The sequence below is a fragment of the Halichoeres trimaculatus genome, unplaced genomic scaffold, assembly GCF_033239565.1.
Source record: "Halichoeres trimaculatus isolate MK-OKI-2021-1 unplaced genomic scaffold, fHalTri1.1 fHalTri1_scaffold_12, whole genome shotgun sequence".
Lineage (NCBI taxonomy): Eukaryota > Metazoa > Chordata > Actinopteri > Labriformes > Labridae > Halichoeres > Halichoeres trimaculatus.
This window is the reverse complement of record NW_027437190.1, coordinates 10287844-10314239: the sequence shown is the minus strand read 5'-3', so window position 1 is coordinate 10314239 and position 26396 is coordinate 10287844. Positions and strand designations below refer to the sequence as shown.

General features: G+C 40.1%; 1 protein-coding gene across 1 annotated transcript in view; it reads right to left on the bottom strand.

Annotated features, from left to right (window-relative positions):
• LOC141800569 (plectin-like) overlaps positions 1 to 13496 on the bottom strand; it is a 192729-nt gene extending 179233 nt beyond the window's left edge. The window contains exons 1-2 of the mRNA XM_074683178.1: positions 13096 to 13496; positions 10018 to 10210 (exon numbers count right to left, since the gene is read on the bottom strand). Of these exons, the coding sequence (XP_074539279.1) occupies positions 10018 to 10207 (190 nt within the window). The 5' untranslated portion in view covers positions 10208 to 10210; positions 13096 to 13496. The remainder of the gene's footprint in view (positions 1 to 10017; positions 10211 to 13095) is intronic.
• Between the last annotated feature and the right edge of the window lie 12900 nt (positions 13497 to 26396).

Here is a 26396-nt window from a genome sequence, read left to right as displayed (position 1 = left end):
TTGTTTTTTCTTGATCTTCTCAGTCACACCATTATTGCTTGCCACTGTTTCATGCTGTTTCTGCTGAGTACGCATGCCGTACTCAACAGTGTCCGTGTACGAGGATGTTTCCTCTGTATTCCTTTCAGTCGCCATCTGTAGCAGCTCTTCTTCTGTGTACTCCGGTTCATACAGGTATCCTTTTGGTTCCAAAGTGAATGGAACCTCATCGTTGCTGTCAAAGTCACTCATTTTGAATTTCCTACGCTGCCTCACAATCCTTAGAGTACAAACAAAAGAATTACGATACTTGATCAAACTTACACGAGGCTACAACCGGCGCCTGAAGCATAGCTTGTTTACATTCCCTACAGCTGAAAGGAGGAGGGGGGACGGAGCGCACTAGCGCTGCGCAGAAGGACACATGACCAGTTAGTTAGGTCCGGATAAATGTTTATATTTCCAAGGACTTAATGCACTTAAAAATTATTTTATGTAGCGTACTCTTAAACTGTGGTATTACTTTTTTATTTTAGTTCTTGTAGGCAGAGAAAATAGCCTTTGAATCTGGTACAGTATTTCCCTGTTGGCGCCTATTTCCTCGTCACCAGCGATTACAGTCTGTGTCTTACTTTCTACTGTATCTATTGTCCTTAGTGGTCACATAGAGCTCATACAACCCCACACCAAAAAAACTGAACTGTCCCTTTAAGACAGATGGGCTGTTCCAAATCGGTACGTTATGACTGACCATCCTGTATGGTGCCATGGTTGGCATGCTGTTGTCTCACAACAAGAAGGTCACCAGTTTGAATCCTGGTTCTGGCAAGGTGGGCCTTTCTGTGTGGAGTTTGCATGTTCCCCGTGCATGCGTGGGTTCTCTCTGGGTCCTCCCACAGTCCAAAAACATGCTCATCAGGTTAACTGATGATTCAAAATTGCCAGTAAGTGAGTGTGTGTGTGTGTGTGTGTGTGTGTGTGTGTGTGTGTGTGTGTGTGTGTGTGTGTGTGTGTGTGTGAAATGTTGTCTGTGTCTGTGTGTCAACCCTGTCATCGGCTTGCGACCAGTCCAGGGTGTGTCCCCTTGCCTGCAGATAGTTAGGATAGGCTCCAGCTACCTGTGACCCTGAACATGAAGCGGTAGAAAATGGACGGATGAATGAACTGTTGTCCAGAGAAAAATAGGATAACCCATTCATTCATTCATTCATTTCTATACCCCTTGTCCTGTTCAGGGTCGTGGTTGGCTGGAGCCTATCCCAGCTTGGGCGAGAGGCAGGATACACCCTGGACTGGTCGCCAGCCAATCACAGGGCTGACACATAGACAGACAACCTTTCACTCACACACTCACACCTACGGACAATTTAGAGTTTTCACTTAACCTGATGAGCATGTTTTTGGACTGTGGGAGGAAGCCGGAGGACCTGGAGAGAACCCACACATGCACGGGAGAACAGGCAAACTCCACACAGAAAGGCCCACCGGCCAAGGTGGGGATTTGAAGCGGTGGCCTTCTTGCTGTGAGGCTGCAGCACTAACCGTTGTGCCACCGTGCAGCCCCAGGATAACCCATTAGCTTCCCAATTTTTCCATAAATGGTTGTGGGAGTGGAGCCTATGCCAGCTGTCACTGGGCGGGGAGCAGGGCAAACCCTGAACAGGTTGCAGGCAACCAATCCCAGGGCTAACGCGTAGAGCCAAAAAAACATTTCCTTACAGCCTAAACCTTAAGGCAATCTGACTGACGAGCATGTTTTGGGAACATGCGAACTTCACACAGAAAGGCAGCTGGTGAATGGTACCAGGAGCTCTCTTTTTGTGAGGTAACCACTGCACCATCGCATCACTGTAAATTTCTTGATGAGATGTAGACCAAAAAACATCTTATGCCAATCAGACCCTGCCACACAAACAGGCACACACACAGCTTGTATTGGGGCCATACATCATTGACATATTGTTGTTCTGACTTGTGTTGTACAATCATCAGTTCAGCTGTCAAGTAAATGGTCTCTGTTTTTAACACGTTTTTCTCTCCCTATTTCTAATTCAGGTGAGGCCAACATGCAACACAGGTGAGGTTACATTGTTAACTTTTTTATCATCGTATTTTGCACATCAGAATTGTTCTGAGAATCACTGCGCATCTTTCATCGTCAACGGGATTACTGCAGCACAGCTCACCGCTGACGGAAAAAGCCATGAGGGAAACAAACAGAACAGAACACACACACACACACACACACACACACACACACACACACACACACACACACACACACACACACACACACACACTCTGTCTCTTTTTCACAGAGGCAGGAGTTTAATACTGGCCACAAGCTAGACTGATAGTCTGGTCTCAGAAGATGACAACAACAAAAAGTGTGACAGCTGTTTGAAATACAAGATTTATGGCTGACTGGAGCTAAAATAGGATTTCTCCTCCGAAGGAATTTCCTTGGAGAGAATAATTTAAAAGTGAAAGATATCTCACTGAGACTGTTTTCCTGTATGTTCTACTTCTTTCAAATCAAATCAAATCTATCGTTAGCAGTACACTGCAAGAAATAGCACAGAGAAGTTGTCAGTCGAGCATCAAGTCTAAAAATATCTTGTATGAAGCAAACAAATGAAGCTGTGCACATGACACACATGTTATTTGTTTTAACACCCCCAAATATGGAGTATGTGCATACTCTGTCCCTCCTCCAGTCGTGACTTGAAAGACCAAACAAAAACCATCTCATCGCGTCCCTATTCCTCCTGACTCACACCCTCCTTCACACTGTATCAAGTGATCATCATAAGTTTTAGAGGTCTGACACATTTCTCTGTCAATTAGCCAGGGCTCAGGCGGGCTGGATATGGTTTCAGCATAGTGCAATAACAGTGCAACACTACAGTAAAGACAGTAAAACATCAGAGACCAGCTCAGAAACAGGCCTGGCTCCCTCTTCTGGATACCAGTGGGTGCCTGAAAAACTACAGCATGGCAAAGGGAAGTGTTGTGTGTTTTTTCTCATTTTTGCTGGAACTTTTCAATTCGTCATGGCTCATATTCAGGATGTGAAACTGGTGGTGAGGTTGGACATTCTTTAGCTGATGGGGCATGTAATGGGAAAGCCCTCAGAGGTCATAACTGTAATAAAGGGCAGAAATAAAGCTGTTCTGTCTGATTGGATCCTTCCATGACAATAAAACTTAAAGTATACTGGAATAAGGTTTTGTAAGACTACGGGCACACAGTATTCTCTGTGTAGTGAGTGATATTTGAGATGAGTGTTGGAAATGAGACACATTTTCCAGAGACTGTGATGGCTCTCTAGGAACACTTCAGCTCAGCAGCCTCTCTGATGGAAAGTGCCACCTAGTGGGCACAGAAGTCATTACCATATAGAGGATTTAATAAGAACTTTATCTGCATTAGAATAAAAAAAATAGATTATGTTAAACTAACACTAACATTCCTTTATCCTGATTGACGTCAAACTTAAGAAGCTTTTAGAAGTTAATATGGCACTGTATAATAAAATGTCAGTATTTAGCCCTAATTCTTCTAATAAGTGTCTCTGTTATGAAAGATGCCTTCAGGGCCACAGTCTCAACAGCCAGTGATAATGTTCCTGCATTGTGTGGATGAAGATGAACATCTCTGATCTTTTCTCTGCTCCTGTCACAGCGCCTGATAACATGAGGAACAGAGGGTACATGACTCACATAATTCCCCATACAGCTCTTTAATATATGAGCCACACAGCACTGCAGAGATACAAGGAGCTCTGTTCATTTACTGTAATCATTTCCACAGTAAATCTCCTCCGCCCAGGCCGTAATGTGTTCCTCTTTGTGTGTGTGTGTAAGAGAGAGACTGTGTGTATTGTCGTCTCAGTAGCAGATCATAGCTTCCCCATGATGAATAATTGAGGAGCACTCTGCAGGGATGTCCACAGTATAAATAAAGCTTGGATTCTGAAAGCTACACTTGAGCACACAAACACTGTGAATTTAATAGCAGCCAGCGTGTAGAAAAAAAAAAAGTTAAAACAAATAAACTGTTTTTTTATTATTTTAAACATTTCTGCAAAATCTCCAAAAACTTTTCCAAGATGCTTGCACCAAACTTTCTTTTTATTATTTAAATCATGAACCTGCCACAAGGAGTTCACTTTAAGTGATTTCACCTTTTTATTGTCCCACAAACTCTGACTTCCTCCTTTTTGTTTCAGTTTATGATTGCTGTGATTGAAACTACTAAATGTGAGATGAATGATAGCTTCAGTTTCTAAATTTATTGGTGGATAAAAAATGTTAACATGCAATGGCCTTGAAGATATGGATGCTAATGTAATAATTGACACACTTCTATAGTAGTGTATAATAATTTCAAGCCTTTTTACCACTAAAATGTGCAAGTTTGATGCACAAAAATGTTTCTACTCAATATAAAAATCTATGGGTGTGGACCAAAAGAAGACCTTTACCAGATAGTTCTTACCTTATCTCATCTGTTTGGGGCTCACAGTTTGATTCTACATTAGCTGTTACCATTACAGGTCATGAAAGGGCACGTGACACCACTGGTGATCTGTCCTAACCACTGTGTTAAAAATAAGAGATTTTACTCTCAGGTCACAGCTTATAAAAAGGTTGCACCGTTTATAAAAACTTATTGCCCAGGGTTTCCAAGGCTTTCTCCAATCTTGTCATTATATTATTGTGCATTATCGAATTACTGTCTTTGAATGTTGACTCGTCAGTTATTGGGGTCCAGCTGTTTGCAGCTGTATTAAGTTGTTTGGTCTTAAAAGTTTGTCTCAATGTCAGCATAAAGCAAGCATTTATCGTCAAGGTATTTTAAAATGATCTTTAGTGTTGAGCAAGTTTGGACTTGACCATCACTGGACTATGTAAAGAATTAGTTAATACACCTCAGTTGTAGCTGTATTTTTTGTAAAATAGGCAAGGAGTCATTGTAACAAATTGTCTCCATGTTGCCCTACATAGAAGCTCAAACGCTCCTATCATCTGTTAACCACTAGTTGTCAGGATGTTTGATCTAACCCTGCATGAAGACATCACTTGAGCACAGGTTTGACAAATGCACCAAACACTCTGTACATTCCTCTGACCAGCACAAGCAGTGACCTCTGACCTTTCTCTGTCCTCCTGTGCTGACCCCTCAGTTAGACTGTGGACGGTAAATCCTCTCTGTGAGCACTGAGACAGCTGAGTGACTGGAGAGCAGCAAACTTCATCACTCAGTGTTTGTGAATGAGTGGTGGGCAGTATGGTTTCCACAGTTAGAAGAAAAAAAACAAGCAACGGCAATAATGCATAGATCAACTGTAAGTCAGTCTACTGATACATACTGCACTATGCATCACTTGTGCAATGTTGGAAAAACACAGATTAAGATATCATTTCTTAAATAGACTGTTGGGTTAATGTTGGTGGATTTAGCGCTTTCCTTCACACCAGCCATGACTCAGTAATAAGATCTGACAGAATTTATCACATTAAGCTCTCAGTTAACACCAGGAGGCTCTCATTTTTCACAGCCTATAGCCACATAAGGTAATAAATGTGTAAATTAGCTACTCTAATGAGTATTTCCATGTCAATTAAAACCTTATTAAAAGGTTGATTAAAAGAAGTAAAAGGTGGTTGTGACCTCTACAAACATTGAAAAAAAGACAGCAGGACTTTAGAACCTTGACTTAAATTACAGCTTTAGTTTGGCAACATAACGTAATTCTCAAGTGCCACAAGAGTTAACTCAATTGCTGCCAACCAAGTGGCTAAGTCTCAATCTGAATGCAACAAAGCCGTGTCTGATTTAATCAAGATACAGAGTGACTGGCTTTGGTAACTGAGCTATTCAGCTCTAGGGAAAAAAGTTTCACAATCTTTGGAAGAAAAAAATGCTTCTGGGCTTCAGGCAATGAGAGCAAAACACAGAAGCATCATAAAGATAACAAGAGTGACAACATAGCAATCGAAAGCTCATTCATAGTAATGTACAGTTATTGTAATATCTGAAGCAGGGGTTGGCATTAAGATGAATTTTTTGAGATCACTGGTCCTATCATTGAACCCACTGGCCCAGTAATATTAGTTATGGTTTGTGAAATAACGGTCAAGAATTAAATCTGTGACAAGTTAACTTTGGTTTATATTGCTTTTACATTGTTTATAGAATGAAGTAGAACAAAATACTCACCCAGAAGACTTTCCTGATCCAAGCAGTGCTTCGGGAAATATTCAGATCCAAAATCGTGAAGACTTTGTTTACGTTTGCCCCTCAAAGAAAGGAGTCAGCTCTACAGAGAGAACTGCGCATCGGCAGTCAGCTCTCCAGAGAGTACTGCGCATGCGCAGTTCTCTCTGGAGCGCTGATTCCTATCTGTGAGGGGCAAACGTAAACAAAGTCTTCGTCATTTCAGAGGTCAGTACAGCCACACAGTGCTGTCTGGAGTGACACAGACTGCAACAGAGGACTAACCCCGAGCGGACCATGATGGAATATTGGTGAAAAACACGAGTTTTTGGACGATTAATGTAGTTTTAGGAGCGGTGCTGTCTATGCCCTGATGGATCCCATTATACGGACGTCCCCTGCACGATTTTTGATCTAAATATATCTCCCGAAGCACTGCTTGGAACAGGAAAGCCTTCTGGGTGAGTATTTTGTTCTACTTTATTCTATAAACAATGTAAAAGCTGTATAAACCAAACTTATCCTTTAATGTTAGTCAGCTCTAAAACACAGGATCAAATACTTCATGAATAGTTTCATCAAGTTTAGCCTTCTACTTCTGCACTTACACTAGGGCTGCAGTGATTGGTTGACCTAATCGACTTATTGACTATAAAAAATTAATCAACGCAAATTTTGGATAGTCGACGCGTTGTATTATTGTTTTTATTGCTGTTGTCACATGGTGAAATGAAATACCAGACAGTTATACTCATCTGTAACTTCAGTGCACAGCATGAGGTGCTGTGTTATTAGATACTTGAATGGGAAAGATCACTAATTTCATCCATAAGGAATATTGATGAGGAAAAATCTCTGCAGTGGCGATGCAGGCTGACGCAGGCTCAGCATCTCCGGCTTGGACAGCCTGACAGCTCCCTGAGTTTAGCGTCTGATAACGTGATTTAGAGAGTCTCCTTCACTCTCTGTTACAGACAGTTTTTGAGGATCTGAGCCACAAACTAGTGTCAAAACTCCTCTAACTATTTAAAAGAGAGGACATTTAGTCGATGGAGCTCTCTCTCTCTAGCTCACGCTGCACCGGTAACACTCAGCGAAGGGAGGAGGGGCTGAGTGCGCATGAGCGAAATAGCGCATGTAGAGAAACAAAACTAAACTATTCTCATCTGTACAATGTGTATAGGGCATCACTGAATCCTCACTCGATAAATGCACGCAGATTTGGGCATTAAGACTGTTTCTCAGGAAAACAGTGTGAAAGCATGATTTTTTTTGCCAAAATGATCTCTTACGATGGTAATGCAACTGGCTGAGGTTGGCCAATGAAGCGTGTAATCAGCTGGCCAGGAGTCTATCAATCATGCATTCAGGCTTTTAGGCCAGTAATGATGTGGAGTCCTGCTGAAGCTGTTAACTTTAAAGCCTTTTTTAAATAATACAAAGACTTTAGGCCGGAGCAGACAACCAGGGTTTAAGGTTGCTGTAATGCAGAGTCGTAAAAGCATTTGCTAAATCCCAGACCTGAGGAATTTCTACATCAGAAACTGAGACTAATGTTTCCAAGCAACACACCACTTCAGGTATACAGCAGGCTACATCTGATAAGACCTGTGCATAATCCACTCAAGACACCACTCTAAACATATTCATCTGCGTCAAGTCAGGTATTCTGAGACAGCACACGAGTCAGTCAGCAGAACCCGTGACAAAAGCTCAGCCTCACCCACGGGTGCTGACGCAGCCCGACCTGGCCTTCTGTTAGGAGAGAGGAAGAGCAGTACAGGATGTGGAAGCAGAGCTATTGTAGGTGCTTAAGTTATCCAAACTTCCTCTTATATCGACAGGAGCAGAGCATTCCACAACAAACCTGATCAAAGAGGTTTCCTGTTAAAAGTGGTGCGCTGAGTGACAATAATTTCTTCATTTTGGAGCAAACTTCAGGTTTTCCTGCTTCTCTTCACTGACTCTCGCTGTAGGTATGGAAGCTCTATTTTTGGTTTGCCCTTACTATTTTTATAGTTCATGAAATCCAGTTTCTTCATTAAAATCTGCCATTTTGGGCTCAAGTATTTTTTATCATTTATTTATTTAACCAATTTGATCTAATATATAAATGTCTATTTAAATAGTGAACTTGATAGAAGTATTATCTTTTAATAAATAACATAGAAAGAAGAACATCAAATAAACCTGTGTTTTATTGAATGCAGTTTAGTGTGATGCCTTTACTGACCATGCAATGTGTGGGTGCACTGAACACTTGGCTCTTAACAATCAGCACACTGCAGCAGTGGCACTGCTAACCTGAAGAGTAAATAAATAATGTATTTCCAGTGCTGGGCAGGATCTCCGCCTATTGTTTGAAGAAAAAGGACCACACCTCACATGCTGCAACTATCGTGTCCATTTGCTACGGTCCTTGCCTTAATGTATGTGTGTATATGTAAGAGTATATCCTGTCCCACTGGCTAAAGCCATCACCAGTCTGCAGAGGATGGAAGTGCTGTACTGTGTGAAAAAAAAAACCCACTTCTGTTTAGTTTCCTGTTGGCTAACCATCCAAGGTTGTGAGTACCTTAGTGACCTGGCCCAGTTCTATAAACGTGGTCAAAGCAGCTTTACATGTTTAGCAGGGATGCAAAAATCAGCTTTTCATCAGAGGGCTAACAGAGGAGGAACCTTTTTCTTTTGCAGTACAAAAACTTCACACTTTTGAAGTTAATTTAAAACATCATCTTTTACACGTGTATAGTCTTGAGTTAAGGTCAGTGGAGTTGCAACAATTTGTCTGCAAAGTGGATTAAATACTTGATTAAAAAAATGACTCACCAGTGCGTTTATTAGTCAATGAATTGTTGGTGTCATTATTAGAGGTGTCCCAGTCCGATATTGATATCGGATATTGGTCCGCAAAAAAACAAGTATCGGTATCGGAAAGCATCTAAAATCTCCGATATAAGCAGTTTCTGTTACCCATTGGTTAATAATAGATGGGTCTGCTTTTCCTCATACCTACTGTTTCTGACTACTGTTCTTTGTTTGAATAATATCACTTAATCAAGCCTTTTCTAACATGACTGAGATACTACAAAATAGGTAATAAAAGTATGTATGTTTAATGCTGATATCATATCGGATTAATATCGGTATCGGGCAATACTCAATGCTGCAGTATCGGTATCGTATTGGAAGTGAAAATGTAATATTGGGGCAGCCCTAGTCATTATCACTATGTCTTCATGCTGTGCGAGGATGTAATATTTTTTTATCTACAGTTGAATTGCAGAGGAGACAGGAGACAATTTGCATCCATACCACCTTTACAAATGCCCTTTCCAATCAGCAAGAGTGACAACATTTCATGGTTTAGCCAACATAACGCACTGTGATGTCGCTGTGACCCACCATCAGCTTCTACCTTACCTCACACACCAGAGTGTCTCAGAATATGTGAACTTGTAATTCAGGCAAACAAACTTTTTATAGCCTGGCAAACAATCATGAGAACAAATAGGTGATAGTAAATATAGCAAGGAAAGGAGCTCAGAGGTTTGACACTAGCACAACCCCAGCACTGGCCTGCTACTCAGCACAGTAGCAAAGACTCGTGTTACTCTTCCCTGAAACATATTGTAGTTCATTTTCTGTTACACAACACGTCTGAAAATACCTTAAAATGTACCATTATAGCTGTAATGTACTTCCATGTCAATGCAGCAAGGTGAAAACTGTCATCACAGGAGGTCACTCTTTCTGTGTTGCAGCAGCAACCTATAAGCAGAGCAAGTAACACTATGGTTCATGTAGTCATCCTACCTGCAATTCGAATCACAGCCCGCTCTGCTGGATCCAGAACCTCCCCTGAGGCCGACTTGGAGCGTTTGACCCTCTGGTGTTTGGACAAGTTCCAGGGTAGGGTGTCCCCAGGACAAGGGACGGTGCTCCTCTCTCCATAGCTTTCCTCCATGAGGGGTCGATCCCTGCGTCTGTCTTTACGAGTCGCCATCACCTTCCAGTTAAAGGCATTAAAAGACAAATGTAAGATGAATTGAATCAATTAAAAATTAACGCCAGCCCCTTAAACCAAAGAGAAAGACTTTAAGATTATTATTAGGAAGATAAGACGAGACCAAGATCACCTCAGTTTCAAGTTCTACAAATTACATGCAAAGAGAAACATTGTGAGCTATAATTAAAACAGTGTGCTTTAAGACTGTAAGTCATACACATTAAATAAAAAATGATGGCTGTCTCAAAATGTTTTATCTTTGACTGTAAATATCCAAACACCTTTAACTACTATCTACAGCCACACCTGGCTAATGATTAAACTGCTGACTAACAGAAGCATTATCAAACAGGAAACACCTGACCTTCCCCAAAGCATGCTTTCTGTGTTGTGATCTCGTTTTTCAGACATCAAACTGCCATAAAAATGCATGACAAGATAACATTTAAAGTACTTCATTTGGTTGGCCAGCTGTAAAATGCAAACTGCAGGGTTAAACAAACTGTGTGCTTTGTTAATTATGACTGGTGGCTTGTGGAGAGGTGCAGGGAGAGGCTGCACGCACGCGATATCAGCGCATGTGGACCTTCACCTGTTCACATGCAAAACTGGAGACATTACACTGCACTGAAAAGCAAACTTGCTCTGAGAGTAAACCAGAAATCTTCTAGAAAGCACAAATTTTAAAATGAAATTGTTTCTGCTGGGATTTTAGCTTCAAACCAAAACATCATGTGACTGGTTATTAACAGTTTAAGGTCAAAGTTCATGCAAAACAAAATGTATTTTCTTTTTGATGCCATTACTCCTCAAATGTTGTTCCTACACAACCAACAATCCACTTTGACTGCTGTAGCTCAGTTGGAAATCTGATTTGTCATGAGTAGCTGCTAATGTAGCCTCAAGCTAGTAGCCTCAAAAGGAATGAGCAGCTGGCAGATAAGGTATTGAAACTAACTTTTTTCCTGCTCCACAGCCAGTTCTTATCAAAACTTAGTTCAGTAGTCCTTCCATAAAACAGAAATCTGAGAAAACAAGAACACCCAAGGCCTGTAAATGTACAGATAAATAGATAAAGGATGTGATGTGTGTATGTTTAGACAATGATTCAGATGTTTAGCACAGGTTTTATTCCTTACACTGACTGTCTAAGTATGACACTGTTTCCTTTGCCTTACTATAGTGTGTGTTTCAAGTAAATGAGTCTCTGAACTTTGCCTCGAGGTTTAATATTTACCTGAATCTGCAGGAAAAGTTTAACAAGACATCAGAATGAGAATCATCTCCATCACTCTAAAACATCCCAACTCACAATGAAAGAATTATTCAATTACACGGATGCAGCAGAGCCAATCTTATTCCCAATCTAATTGTGTTCATGTGTTTAAGGAAATAATTAAAGTGTGACAGATAAGGCAGTCACATACTTGGCAATGGTTACCAGCGAAGTGAAAGTAGTCACCAACAAACGTGAGTCATCAGCATTCAAAAACACAGCCTATAAATCAAACTCATACACTGAAGCTGCATTTCCTGAAAGTTCTCTCAAGTGACACCTCCTGTCACAGTCAGTCACCTCATGACATAATCACCTCACTTTATGTCTGCGAACATTTGAGAAGAGCTTTCGGAGCACACTGTCGGAGATAATACTTTCCCCTGCACATTAGAGAGGCCCCTTCACTGTCCAATTTTAAAACACGTCTTAAAACCCATTTTTCTTCTTTGGCTTTTAACTCCAGCGAGACTTAGTTTCTTTGCCTGGTCTTATTCTCTTTTATTTTCTTTTATTCCCTTTTACTTGCTTTTTATTTGCTTTTATTGTTTTTACAATGCTTTTCTTTTATTTGTCTGTTTTTACGTATCTGTTTTTATCATTTTATTTTGATCTACCTGTACAGCACTTTGTCTGCAGCTGTGGTTGTTTTTAAAAGTGCTCTATAAATAAAGCTGGTATGTTAGCTGGTAAGGTATAATACTGCTTCAAAGGACCTGTTCTGTAACAGTACGGATACACATGCTTCAATGTTGTCAAAGCTGAGTACAAAGTTCACTCTTCTGTGAAGTTATCAAACCAAATATGTAAATACCTTGGCAGCTCAGCTGGTATTGGATCATAATATCCTAATAAACTTTATATACTGACAGGAAATAATATCATCAGGGCTCCTCCAGTCAAGTTATTGGTTTACATGTAAACAGAGTGAATGTCTCTGGAGTAAAGGTTGGCACTACTTACCTTTGACACTTGTTGTAAACGTCACAGGTGAGGCTCACCACCCTACAAATGCCATGCCTGTTACTCATTCAATTGTGGAAAACAATTCAGAAAAAGCTTTAACTTGATAAAATATGCTATAGCTTTACTAATGTCCCATTCATTTTGCCACATAGAATTTAATGGCAAGTGCTGCTTGAATACAGTGAAATTCACTAACCGGCTAAAAGGTTCTCAAATGAGAGACTAAAATCTTATCATTACGCTCTATTTTTAGCAGTCTAATCGCTCTCAATGTGGTAACATTAAGCTCCACATTTTGGTCTTAGTAAATTGCTGACAATAACTGGAATTTGTTTTATGTTTATAATAAATAACAGTGAGTTTAGAAGATACAGTATGACAAAAGAAGGTTAATTCTCTCCCAAAAGACTGTATTTAGGACTTTGGTGCAATTAAAGTATAAGTAATCTTGCTGGGCACCTTAAGGGTTTAAGGCAGGGACCTGCAATCCCTTGATACTGGCCTGATGCACCTGCAGTACAACACAGTAAAACAGGATGACTCAGACAGGCAAGTTAACACTAGACTACATACCATTTTACTAAAACTGTCAGACCAAACCCATGCACACAACCCACGTTAATGAGGACGTTTAGTGTCTTACCTTGCTGTTGTGCTGTTTTGGAGCAGAGAGAGTGTCAAACAGCCATGAACGCGTGTGCCGGTGCGTCGGTCTGCGTCCTGCTGCAGGTTATCTCCAACCAAAACAAATAAAGCCGCTGACAGAACGTGTGTGTGACAGCGCGTTGCATGTGTGTGGCGCTAATGGTAGATAGCCACTCCTTTCACAGTAGGCAGGGCAGCTGGAGGAGGCTGGGGAAGCAAGCCGCCGTGCAGAATCCGCAGTCATCTGTGATGATTCCGTAGCTCTGTTCGCCTTTCTTTCCCACCCAGCATCTCTCCCTGTCGACACGTCTGGATTTTAAGGTCACGGAGCGTTCATGCATTCATTAACCGGCACTACAAAGTCGCCAAATGCTGCATCCATTCCTCATAATTGCAGAGAAATGAAGACGCGCGTCCTTGCTGAGGCGGCGGAGGAGCTGATGCATCGATCGACAGCAATTAACGGCTCCTCCAGCAGCGGGGTCTCGTGCTGCGGTGAAAAGCTGCAGGACTCGCTGTTCGATTAGTTTGCCTGGTTGTCCCGGGCTGAGCGGTGTTGTGTCTGCAGGCAGGCAGGTGGGGAGAGCTTAAGAAATTAAAGCTTTTAGACCGCGATGATGGTATTTAGGTTACTCAAATGAAAGGGGAGTTGTTAAATTATACATCCACGTGTTCACAGATATCACGTGAAGGATACTTAGTTTAGAAAATGCAGACACTTAGTCCTGGGGTCAGAGACTGTTCATTACGGCTCTGCTTTGCTTTGGACAAGCTTGTTAAGGAGGCAAAATGAAATGCAGAAAAGGAGCTCGTATAATGATCTCTTGAGACTCAATACAAGGCCAGCATGCTCTGAACAGTCCTGAGACAACAATATCCCTGTAATGCTGTGCTGTCTAATGTGATGCAGTGCCCACCCAATCAGATTCTTAATAACAGACTATTATAGAGGTTTCTTATGAATAAATGTATGAGCTATAAATATTTATCAATGCAAGTAAAACTATGCCCATTAATATCAGTCTTTCAACATTATTGTGACTTTTAATATCCATGTCTAACAAATAAGGGGCCTGGTATCTCTAATTTCTTCAGAGTTCATCCCTTGACATCCACAGGAAAAAAGAGGCATGACGAGAAAGTTCAAAGTTGTGGCACTCACATAACCCTGAAGCAGCACCCAACACCCAGTCACAACAGCTTTAAGCCCTTAGCTGAACTTCTACTTAGTGATGTTTACACGAGTTTAACCTAAATCCTTCTTTTTTACACCACAGCCAGGATGAGAGCTTATAAAAATACAAACAACTTTGTGTACTTTAAAATCTGAATGGATAACGCAGTAGGCCGCAAAAAAACTTACAGCTAAGGTGGGTGATAGCATAGTTCCCTCCCAAACCTTCACTGTCAAGCGTAGACATACTAAATATTAACCTTATATTTAACTTTTTAACTATTAACTATAAAACCAAGACCGTCAGTTTTTTTTCACCTAATGTCTGGAGGATAAAGTGTATAAGTCTGAAAATGTGAAGTTATTAGCGAGCGTTAGCTGGTTTGCTACAGTGTCAAAAGTCGCTGGAGTTGATAGCATAGGTCCACACAGTCCAACCAAGTCTGAAGTACAACACTAGCTGTGACTTAACGTGACTTGACACTCGTAAATTAAAGAACTTAAGGTTTACTTCGACTCACCATGTATGAAGTTTGCCAAAAGACGTGAACCTTCTTTTAAAAAAAGGGGGTGTAGTTGTATCTCCTCATGACTTGTCGCAAAGGGAAGCATTTCTTGTTAATTTCCCGCCGAACGGTTGTTTAAATGCTGCACGTGCCAAAATTATTCAGCTGCTTTTTGATCAGTAGTATGTCTGTGCCCACACAAGTGGGGGTGGGGGGCTGAATTGGACCAATCAGAAGCAAACAAACATGAAAATGAGGTGATGGACAGAAAATTTGACAAATTACAAAACAATATGGCCTCTTCATTGGTTAATGATAAGACCCCAGTCTACAGCCTTGACAAACTATACACTTGAATGAGATTACTGGCAACTGTTGCCCTGTGGTTTAAGACAAAGAAAACCCTAGTTTATATTGGTTTATATGTTTACTGCCACAGGAAGATTTATATAACTTAGCTTGAGGTTTGTGTTACAGATAAAAATAAATACGATTAGTCCTTACTTCAGGTCCTTATAGCTTGTCAAATGTTCAAAAGTCTTTGGCAGTTCCTGTAGAAACACTTTTCCAATCTAGAATTCTTCCAAGTTCTTTAAGACTCAAAATAGAATAGTTGTTCAGTATTTCTCAAGAAAACATTCAAGTTTTGACACCTCTTTACCACAACCACCTAAATGCTGAAGCTGACAGTATGTAAAGGAATCACAAACTGCAATGCAAACAGCAACAACATAAAACTGCTTGCACATTACAGCGTTTATAAGAATAAAATCTTGTGGCACCTGTCACAATTTCTGCTTTTCTTTGTACTTCTCCCTTTTTTGACTATTATAATTTCCATTACATTTCTATCTGTATCTACCTGAGTGCTTCTTCCATCAATGCTGCTTTAGAGACACTCTGTGAAGAGACCCACTCACCTCTGCATATCAGGAGAAAACTCAATTATCATGTCAGTGACAAATGTCTCACTTTCTCCTCACAGCCAGGTGCTTAGTGCAAGTACATGCTGCAGACACTCAGTGACCTGAAAAGGGCATGGGACCTGTGGCCTTGAATGACAAAGTGCAGAGCAATGAAGGCTGATTTACTGCACCATCAGGTGTGTAGATACTTTAAAGCTATATTAATATTTGATTGCACTTGAAAGATAAAATGTGGTTCTCAGTCTTGTTCAAAAGATGATCATGACTTGCTCACAGCACTCAAGCTTTAAAAAAGAAAAACCTTTTGCTGTTATTCTTGTCGCAAAGACCGCATACACCTGCAGCATTCCCATCTTCATGCAGAGAGGTTGAGCCTGCTTAACAAGCTGTAGTCAGTGTGATGTCAGATATCACTGTTAATGTAATAATGTCCCACTTTCTATTGCAGCACACCCACTTACAGTTGTCTGCTGTCTGATGGAATTACAGGAGAAAAAAGCTGATACATCTGGACAGCATGAAAATTGAGTTATGTCCAGTTAACTAGAGAACCATACCAACTGAGTATGTGCAGCTATAAGTGCTACAGTGTGGATGTTGCTGATGTATGAAGCCAGTGGGTTCTACAACATTTACATATTAACTACTTTCTATTTAAAAAAAAAAAAAAAAACATATTTTCATATACCTAAAGGATAAAGCTACAAAAGATAAAATTAAGTCATGGCCATCCACAAATATCCCAATTTTGTCTTCTCTAAGAGCATGATAGCAATTTTTGAGGGGGTGTTTTCAGTTAACAACACAGGACATCCAGGCACCATACTTTCCCACTGCATGCATCTACTTGATCTAAACTCACATTAAACCTGCTTAAGTTGCACTTGCTGCTCCATTGGATTCTTTTTTGGTTCCCAAATACTGTTTTATTTAATAGGGTAACATTTCATAATGAAGGGATATAAAAAAATAATGAGGAAGCACAAAGCTGTTAAAAATTAGAAGTCTGGGCCCAGCTTTGAACATCAAAACACCCTCTCAGGAGCTAATTGTCTCCTGCATCAGATTTCTTTCATCAGTACTTCTTTTTCATGTGTTGCCATTGTTGGTAGTTGGACCTGCAAAAAGAGAAAGCCTGGAGTTGGAGTTGCTAGATGATGTGATTGGATTGTTTGATGAGTAGTAATATGTTATTATGACTGATAAAAGCTCACTCATTGTCAGGTGATCATCAGTGGTTGCAGGTTCATACACAGACACAATATGTGCTTCTCTTTACCACATGGACTGTTCACTGGAGCTGCAAAAATTAAAACAGGATGCTGTTGCCAAAATCTTTTCACTTTGCTGTAAAATCTGAAAATAAGGATTAAACATTCACAAATAACCTCAGATGACTGAGCAGTGGTAAATCCCTCCAGGAGTGAAGACGGTGTGCTTGAAAAGTAAAACATCCCCCCACTGGAATGTATTTTATGATATAAGGGGGTCGAGAACCTCTCTGTATTTTTGTGGTGCAATGTTTCTCAATCCTTGTTTGAGGTCTCCTGGTTACCTTTTACATCTCCTCTGTCACCCTGCCCAGTTTCAGGTCTTTATTTAGTCTGTATCATTCAGGGCTTGCCAGAAAAGCAACAGAACACAATGTTTCAATGAGGTTTTACCCTCTAGAGTTCACCGTTTGTGTCTCTGCATTAATTAGTCCTGTGTTTACTGCTCTGTGGACACGAGTTTGCCAGCAAAGGATTTAAATGCTAATGTCACCAAAATCAGAAAGCTCATGGTTTGACTGATGGCCTTTTTTTTTTTAGCAATACACATTCGTATTCTTTTAATTCTTTAAAAAAAAAAAAAAATCTGTGCGATGTCTGCACAATTGTATTTGTTGCACACTTTATCTCTATGAAGGGATGGAACTCCTGAAAAGTGTAGACCCTGTCATCAACCAGGAATCACTGGACATCAGTGAGTACTTTGAATGACCTCAGAAAAAGTACACACTTAAGTGTCAGCACTGCACTCATTTATATAACATAATAAAAAAACATTACAGCATATTTACCCTCTAAGTCATAGTTGTAGCTTTTTGTCAAGTAATAAATCTTTAAGTCAGGTTGATAAAAGTTGTTTCACTTCATTTGATTCCAAAATTTGATTTTTTGAAGAGACAAAAAAAATAAATGAAATTAAGAATATGATTAATTTCATTATTTTGTTTACAATTCAGTGATTGAGTGCAGACATTTTAAAAAAAATGTTTGACATATGTAATAAAAAGTGTGTCAAAAAGTGAATTTCACCTGGAAGTTGAAAGATTTACTCACTACTGATAAAGAAACTATAGATATTTCTCAGCAAAATTAGCTGGTATAACCAACTTCAGTACGGCTCAGATGTTTCACTGCTTCAGAGAACTTTACTTTCTCATCGTTCAGTTATGCTGGCATGAAAGTTGGTCTTGATACGTTGTAGCCATGAGAAAAGGGATGACCTATTCTCACCTCCAACTTCAGCTGCTTTACACTCCATAAATAAATACACACCCAGATACATTTACCCACAGCAGGAGGAATAATCACAAGAGCAACACTGCCCTCTAGTGGAAACAGACAAATATACCTCATCTAATTATCAAGAGCAGGATTCAGTTCATGGCAGGTCAGACATTATGTATATGACCAGTTCCTGACAAGAGCTCTTATTAGACACAGCGGAAAAACCTCTGATGTATCTAATGTATAAATTTAGTCACATCAGTAAAAATAATCATATTCGTAAAGCACTCAACATTCACTAAACAACTCCTTCCACCCACTGGAAATACCACCTTAGCCACAGTTAAAAACCCTTTTCTGCTAAAGACCCCAGTTTTTATCTGTTAATGTGATGAAAGGCGGATCGTTTCAAAGACTCATCAGGCCAGCGGAGCAATAAAGTCATGACAGAAATCTGGAAGAACAAGGACAACTTTATGTTTCGGTCTATATGATTTACATAAACAATAAATGGAAAGACTGAATCCTGCTCCGCAATGACTCACTTCTGGAGCAGAGTGCATCATGGGAGAGTTTGTGCAGGCAATGAGAGAGCGGCAGAGTGCTTTGAGATAGGTTGGCTGTAATGTTTGACCATGTACCAACAATATTAAAGTGGATATTTAATGTGATTATTACTAACCACCAAACACACACACACACATACACACACACAACACAGAGGCATGCAGCACAAGCCAGATGCACACAAACACACGTGTATAATCCACACACATGGATGCACACACATGGGTCGAGGAAAACCACACAAATACACACAGGAGCACTCACTGGCCATAAACCACAGCATAACACACACGCACATTCCTGCAGTGCATACCTTCCCACTACTGGTCCAGACCCAGACACCGCATGCCAGTGCACCTCACTGCCTGAGCCGCAGGCCGCAGCAGTAGAAGAAGAAACAGATGGGTACCAGCTGTTTGGATGAGAGCCCCGGGTACACAGCTACTGTATTCCAACCCACACACATGCATGAGCACAGAGTTATTCAAGTTGTTTAACTGAGCACCCTTCTTTACAGCTGACATTGTTCACTCACTTTGACCCTGCTCTGCTAAACAATGACAGGAATGATGTCATCATTAAAATCCACTGTAATTAAAGCTAACAAGTAAACATTTTCTGATGTTCCAATCCAACATGGAGCAACTTATTCTTTAAATGTGTTTTAACTTTAAAACTTAACATACACACTTTTATTTTTGAAAGGACAACAAGATATTAGAGTCAAAAAGGGAAAAATATCTGAAGGAAAATTACGAAACCAATTAAAGTCAATGTGATAAAGTTAAGAAGATCCAAAGGCAAAAAAAAAAAAAAGTTCAGGAAAGAGAAGGGAAATGTGCTCAAAGATGCTTTTGGAGGCTGTGCTATGATCCAGCTCGCCTTGGTCTGGACTGAGAGCATAACTGTGAGGTTAAAGTGCTGACTTTGAATATGCTCATAAACATATTAAACAGAGGAGGAATGATACAAGGCGTAAAGGATTTCTGGCCTTAATGTAGGATGCTTTCTACCTGCCAAGCCAAACATGTGTTGGAATAACCAAAAAAAGAATTAAAAAAAAAAACAGGAATCCATCAGATAAGCCTGAACTTCAGGCCTGTCACTGAGTGTTTTTAAAGGTGCAGGAAGAAACTTGTATTTTGTATTGAATATTACAGCTTCTACTAACAGTGTTATTATGAATTAAAGACTGCATTTCCCGTGAGCACCATCACCCACCAGTGTGAAGATGGGACTCTTGCATAATTATGCATTTATACTGAAAGCAAATTAAGTAATACAGATCTTTTAACACTGTTTTAAAACTGCTCATCGTTCAAGACAACTTTTCCTCAAAGCAGAAATATTATGACCTCATAGTGTCTTACCCAAGCAGCAACCTCCAGTGTAAAAATATGAGACAATGTAGAAGTGATAAAATCTGCTGTTTCTCAAGTGAAGGCAGAAGCTCAAACCAAACAGGTAAAGTGCTGGAAAGTCTTGCATGAGGCTGAGAACAATCTGGCAAAGAAATGATGAACAGGGGAGATTTAGGCCATGTCCACACATAGCCGGGTATTTGGAAACCGCATATATTTTTTATACGTTTACGCCTGTCGTCCACATGAAACCGCAGCTTTACGTCACTAAAAACAATGTTTTCTGAAAACTCTGAACAAAGTGAAGATTTTGGAAAACTCCAGTTTCATGTTTTCGTGTGGACGTCAATAAACAGAGTTTTCGGTTCTCAAACGTCACAGCTGAATGACAGGAGCTCATTCTGATTGGCTGGCATGGGTTTTACATTAGGAAAACACTGCCCGCTATGGGTTTGGCGTGCTTGGAGCCGCACTCACCAGCAGATTTACTCGCTGCATGTGGATGAAAGTATTTTTAAAGAATAACTAGGGGGGGGGGACTCTTTTTTGAAAATACCTGGCTACGTGTGGACATGGTCGTAGGCCAGAATCAGCCATGAGCACACAACGTTCTTAAGAAGAAAACTACCTCAAAGAAACTAACCCTGCTGCTAGCTAACCTGCTCACCACTGTCAAACTTTGCCAGATAAGTTCAAAACAACCATGCTGATAATTGACGCAGTGGTTATCCCAGAAAAGTTTACCCAAAACCAGGAGCCAAAAGTTAGCGTAAAGAAATAACTGGTCTTGAAACTCTGTAGCTTACGAAGATACATCAGTATAGATTGACATTCTGAAAGTTAACGAGTTAAACTAGTTTCTGTGAACCTTTTACAAATCATAAACTGTGACTAAGAATGAGTGTGTTGAGACTGAACCAAAAAGTTAAGCTTATTCTTAAATTGGCAGCTGTCTCTTTAAAGTTCCCTGCTCCACCCCCTTCCATCTGATTGGCCAGACCTCTGGAGGCCTGTCAGAGGCAGAGCTATGGGCAGACTTTGGTGAATGAGGCCCACCCCTCCATCATGTAATGAACCAGTTAGGAGATCCTAATGAGATGAGCTCATAATTTTAGGCCTTGCTGTTTTTATTTATTTATTTATTTTTTGTTTTCTTAATGAGTTTATTTCAAATTTGCTTTTAGAAATGGTCATTTCATCAGTGTGTATTCTTTGTCCCCCCTTCTTTTTTTTTCTTTACAACATATGAACATGTAGAGGTTTGAAAATGCGTAGCCCTCCTGTAATCTCATCATTACTGTTTAGTTTAGCAGGTACATAGTGTGTTCAAATCATCTAGATCATCTAAAACGAAACAATCCATATGGAGAAATTTATCATCTAAAAAGAGATCTGACACAAACTCATTTTCACAAGTTTGTTTTCTCTGCAAAAGTGACCACAGCTCTCTAAATAGACGTCAAGTTAACCGTCCACAATGAGGGCAGCGGACATTGTTAATCACTTAAGGTTCTCGTTCTTTCTTCGTGCTTCCTTCCTGAACCCAGCAATTTCTGATCCAACCTCAACTATCAACTTTCTTCCTATGAGTCAACTGAGGTGGTGACTCCTCCAGCTCATTACGACATGACTTATTGAAACCAAAACTCTCCCTCCAAGTCTGAAATGCATGTTTCCTCCGCCTGAATGCCATTAGTTACAGCCGGTGGTTGTAACCTCCTATTACACTCACTTTGAACCCAATCTGTCTCATTAAATAAAGACTCTGCGTAGTGTAAAGAATAAAGAAAGCATTTATTTCAGCTGAATTTTCACTACAATTCTGTCATTTAGCATCACATCTGAGGACGTTACGGTCACTCTGAAGTGACCCTTTGACCAGCCCCGTGTCACGGTGCAGGAAAGAAATTACAAATATAAATGGCATTGTGTTTGATTGACCACGGTCATCCTGTGATTTCCTGCTCGTTGCTGATGTGGTCTGGCTGGTGTGGGTTTAGAGGGCAAACTGAAGCAGCGGAAGCCTCCTGCTTTAGGACCTTTCTCCCTTAATCCAGAATAATGTTTTTAATCAACCACAGCACGTTTGAATCATCCCAACCTACCATACAGCGCGCGGCACTACATACAGACCGTTTTTGGCACTAGTAACATGAAAAGGAAATAATACGAAACAAGGAACATGATTAAATGTGAAGATGTATAGATTCAAGGAAACGCTTCCTCTGAGACAGAGACCACAAATCAGATGTTGGCCAGACGAGAGGGAAATGTCTCAGGGGATCGTGAAGGTTTGAAGTGACTCAGGCGGCCATGTTCTTGTTGTGCAGAGGACAAAAGTCTTTTTCCTTTTTGTATGTGTGTCCTGATGTTTGATTAAATGTGACTCTAAAATCAAAATGCAGACAGTGTTCTAGTCTACTGTTGACTCATCTTTTAACATTTTCAGGGACACTCCTGTTTACCAACGTTTAAACTGAACGAGGACTAACCCTGCTAAACGTCTACTTACTGTTATGAGAAGGTTTTCAATTATAACACAATATGACATGTTAATTGAACGGTCTGAAAAATAGTACACCATTAAATGAATGAGAATGTGACTAGAAATAAACTGCTGCTCTCAATATTTTTCAACTTGTTTCTTCACAACATTATAAAATTTTGCTTCACAAAAGTAACTGAATACATTATAATGCATGTTTTCTAAACAGCTTTTGTGTAGGGAAACAGGATGTAACTTTGGAAAATGGTGCATATTCAAAAACAAATGCTACGATTGAAATAAACCAAAGTGCTGCAAAAGCTGAAATTGCTAAGTTAATGGCAAGTGCAAGGCAGATAATCTATGAGGTCACATCAGTTTGTGAAAAAGAAGCAAAACTTTATTTAATCACATACAAATCAATTTACAATTGATTATCTAAAGTAACTCCTTCTATTTGACTAAGGTTGTGAGTTGGTTGTGTATCTTGCAGTGTTAACTGAACTTTAAGCTGACTATCTTCTGTAGTAAGTAAGTTCAGAGGCTGCATCCCTCAGAGACCAATCAGGTTGCAGTAGCTGTCCCATTTCAAAGGCTCCTTAAATACAGCCACAAATGCATCTGACCTCCACAGGCCATCAATGATGGATCAGGTTATTCTTCACAGCCTGGCATATCCCATGATTCTCTGCTGGTCAATTCAAATTAGATGCCAGGCTCGCTGAGCTGAGTAATAATACACTGAGTAATAAAACACTGTTATTACTCACCTTCAGTTTACCAAATGGCAAACTGACAGAAAAATTAAGGACTGATGCTTTGAAATTATCTTTAATATGACTAGTGGTGGTGATTAAGTTAGGTTACGTGACTCTAGGAACTGAAGTGTAATCCCTTGAAAGCTGGATCCTTTGTAGGCTGGGTCCTTCACCTAATCTGCGAAACAGGTTGTATTTTTTCCCTGTGGCATGTGTTTTCTGGCTTTGTGTATTTCTGTCCTCGGGATCATTAATTTATTGTTCTTAGCATTAGTTTGGGATGGTGCTGCTTGATCCAAACACATCTGACAGAGCAGATCTATCTGTCACATTGGGTGCCGGTACAGCTGAGCCTTCTAGGCTGCTGGTCCTATGAGCAAGGGGCCCATGTTTTGATACCACCTACAGCACCTTTCCTGCATGCCAATCCCCAGTTTCACCCTGTTTCCTGCTCTTTTTACTGCCATGTCTTCTGAATAAAGGCATAAAAAGCCAGAAAAGTAACTTTGAAAGTAAAAAGAGATATCTGTCACTTAACACCAACATGTCTTTTTCTGAGTAAACTTTCTAGCATTGGAAAAGTTGGCTCAGTAAGTCCAGGGATTCCTTGAAAAAAATAAAGATGCCTAAAAACAATTCATACCTTGAATTCCCAGTTTTCTATAATCCATTAATCCTGTTTGTTGTTGCACTGTTTGCCTATCCTCTAATGGCCCTCTCTTTGTCTCTTGCATCACAAATTCCCCCCTATACATGTGAACCCTCTGTTCACATGAGCGAGTTTACCAGCTCCTTCCACAAGATGGTGTTGCTGTTGTATCATATAACCAAGCAAAGTGCACAAACAAAGAGCAAAAACGCTCACATCATTATCACGATATCTGCAAACTGTGGTGATGGTTCAGTAACTGTGAGTGTTGATATACTGCATATTGTTTCAATTACTCCAAACTGTTGTTGCAGACCATGCTGTTAGGAAAATGCCCAGAATACTACATGTTTTTGATCTTGTGGCCTCTTGTGAAACTGGAAATGAACGGTGATTAACTATAATGATGATCATCATGGTGAAAGCTTTTGTGCCACAGGTTATTTGACTGAGCGAGCCAGCTTACGAATGCCTTAAAAGGAAAGCTCTTTGAAACTGTTATATATGGTAAAAAATATTTCACTCTCATTAGTCACATTTCAGCTGGTGAGAGATAAAGGTAGCCAGAAAAGGAGGATGTTTCATGTTAAGTGTACTTGTACAAGATAAAACAAAGTTTAATACAGTTCTGTTTCCTTCCACAGCTCATTGCCGTGTGACATTCATGAACTCAGAGTTTAGCCCTGATTTAATTTGTGTGTGCATGTGTGTGTGGTGTTGCAGTGTGGGGCTTTGTAGTGCTGAGTGAGAAAACGAACATGGCTATGATTAAAGCAGGCGCTAAAGCAAAGGTGGTAATTGGGATCATAAACACTCACTTTTCCATTTGCCCCTTAAATGAAGCATTGGTGTTTACTCCGAGCAGCCGATACCTCTTCAGAAAAACAGCATCCACTCTGAGCACTCTTCAGATCTGCTTAGACTACGGCATCAGCAATTAGGAGGATGTCAACAAACGCTGGGTGTATATGAAGGGAGCATATACAGACTCACAGTAAGCAGACTGGTGTGCAAAAACATATCAGACATGCTTGTTCTTAGAGGATGGAACTATAACAAAGAGGATTTTCTAATGCAACATTTAACAACTATTCAAACTGGTAGTATGGTAACAACTTGTTGTAAATGCAGGAAATACAATGCTACAGACATTCACAAGACTTGTGGTCTGTGTTGATTCAAAGCGTAGTTATATTTTGAAGAAGATGAACTTCCTCAAAGTTTTAAATGCGGTCAAGATAAAAAAAAATCATTTGATTGGTGTGTGCTTGACTTTTTCAGTTGCTGCTTTGAGCTTGGCATTTCACTTTGAGAGTCAAATTAATGTGTTTTCTTGTCTGAAACTTGACACATCTACATCACGTGTGGAATCTCAACGCAGGTGCAATTTCCTCGCTGCTCCTTATCAGTTTTGACACTAATGAGTGTCTGTGTGAAGAGGTTGTGGTACTTTCCGTTCAATCAGCTGCTACCAGCTTTGTGTACCCAGAAACTTGAACCATACAACCTCTTTGAGCAGAGCCCTATCAGCACAAGTGGTAAAGGTTGAATCACAGTACTGGCAAAAGAAACAGACTTTTAATCACAGGAAAATATTAAGGATAATTACTTTTTGGCTGGGTGAGGTCAGATTTAATCACAGGTTTTACAGACTGCCACCTCTGAAGCTGTTAAACAAAACAGAAAGGAAAAGAAAACAGTCAAAACAGTGAGACAGAAACAAAAAGACGGCCTTTGAGGAGCTGTAAACTCAAAAGTTTTTTTTTATCAGCTCAAATAAAGACAGTAAAATTCAACCTCTGTGTGTTGTATATTATTGTACATTCTTCTTCAGTTGCTTTGATTTTGTATTTATGATGGTACCTAACACTCGAGGACGTCGAAGTCCAGACAGACTTAGTTTTACTGCTCGCCCAGGCGCTGCCAGGCTCTTCCTGGCAGAGGATGCAATAATGCAGAGAGTCTGACAGAAGAAATATAAGGTCAAACAAACTGGAGGCTCATAATCGTAAATAGTGGGAGGGAAAGTTTTGCTGTTGTTTTTCTCATCAGGGTGAGGTTGATTCTCATCGATGAAGAAGAAGTCAAAGGACTTTAATCGAGTAAATGTCTGGATTGAGTTTCAGCTGGCTGATGTCTGTCATGTGTTTTTTAATGAGACACGTCCTCCAAGCTCTAAAAATCTGAGGTTTTTAAAAAACACGCTACTCAAAAATTACAAGCAGCTCATCAATTCGGGGTGTATTTATACTGTTTTGACGGATTCTTTATTATGACTGGAAGTGTTTAACTAAATATTACGCCTGCCCGCTGGCTGCTCAGATTAGGATCTGTTTCACATTCCCCCCTTTGCTTTAAAAAGCAACGTGTATCTATTA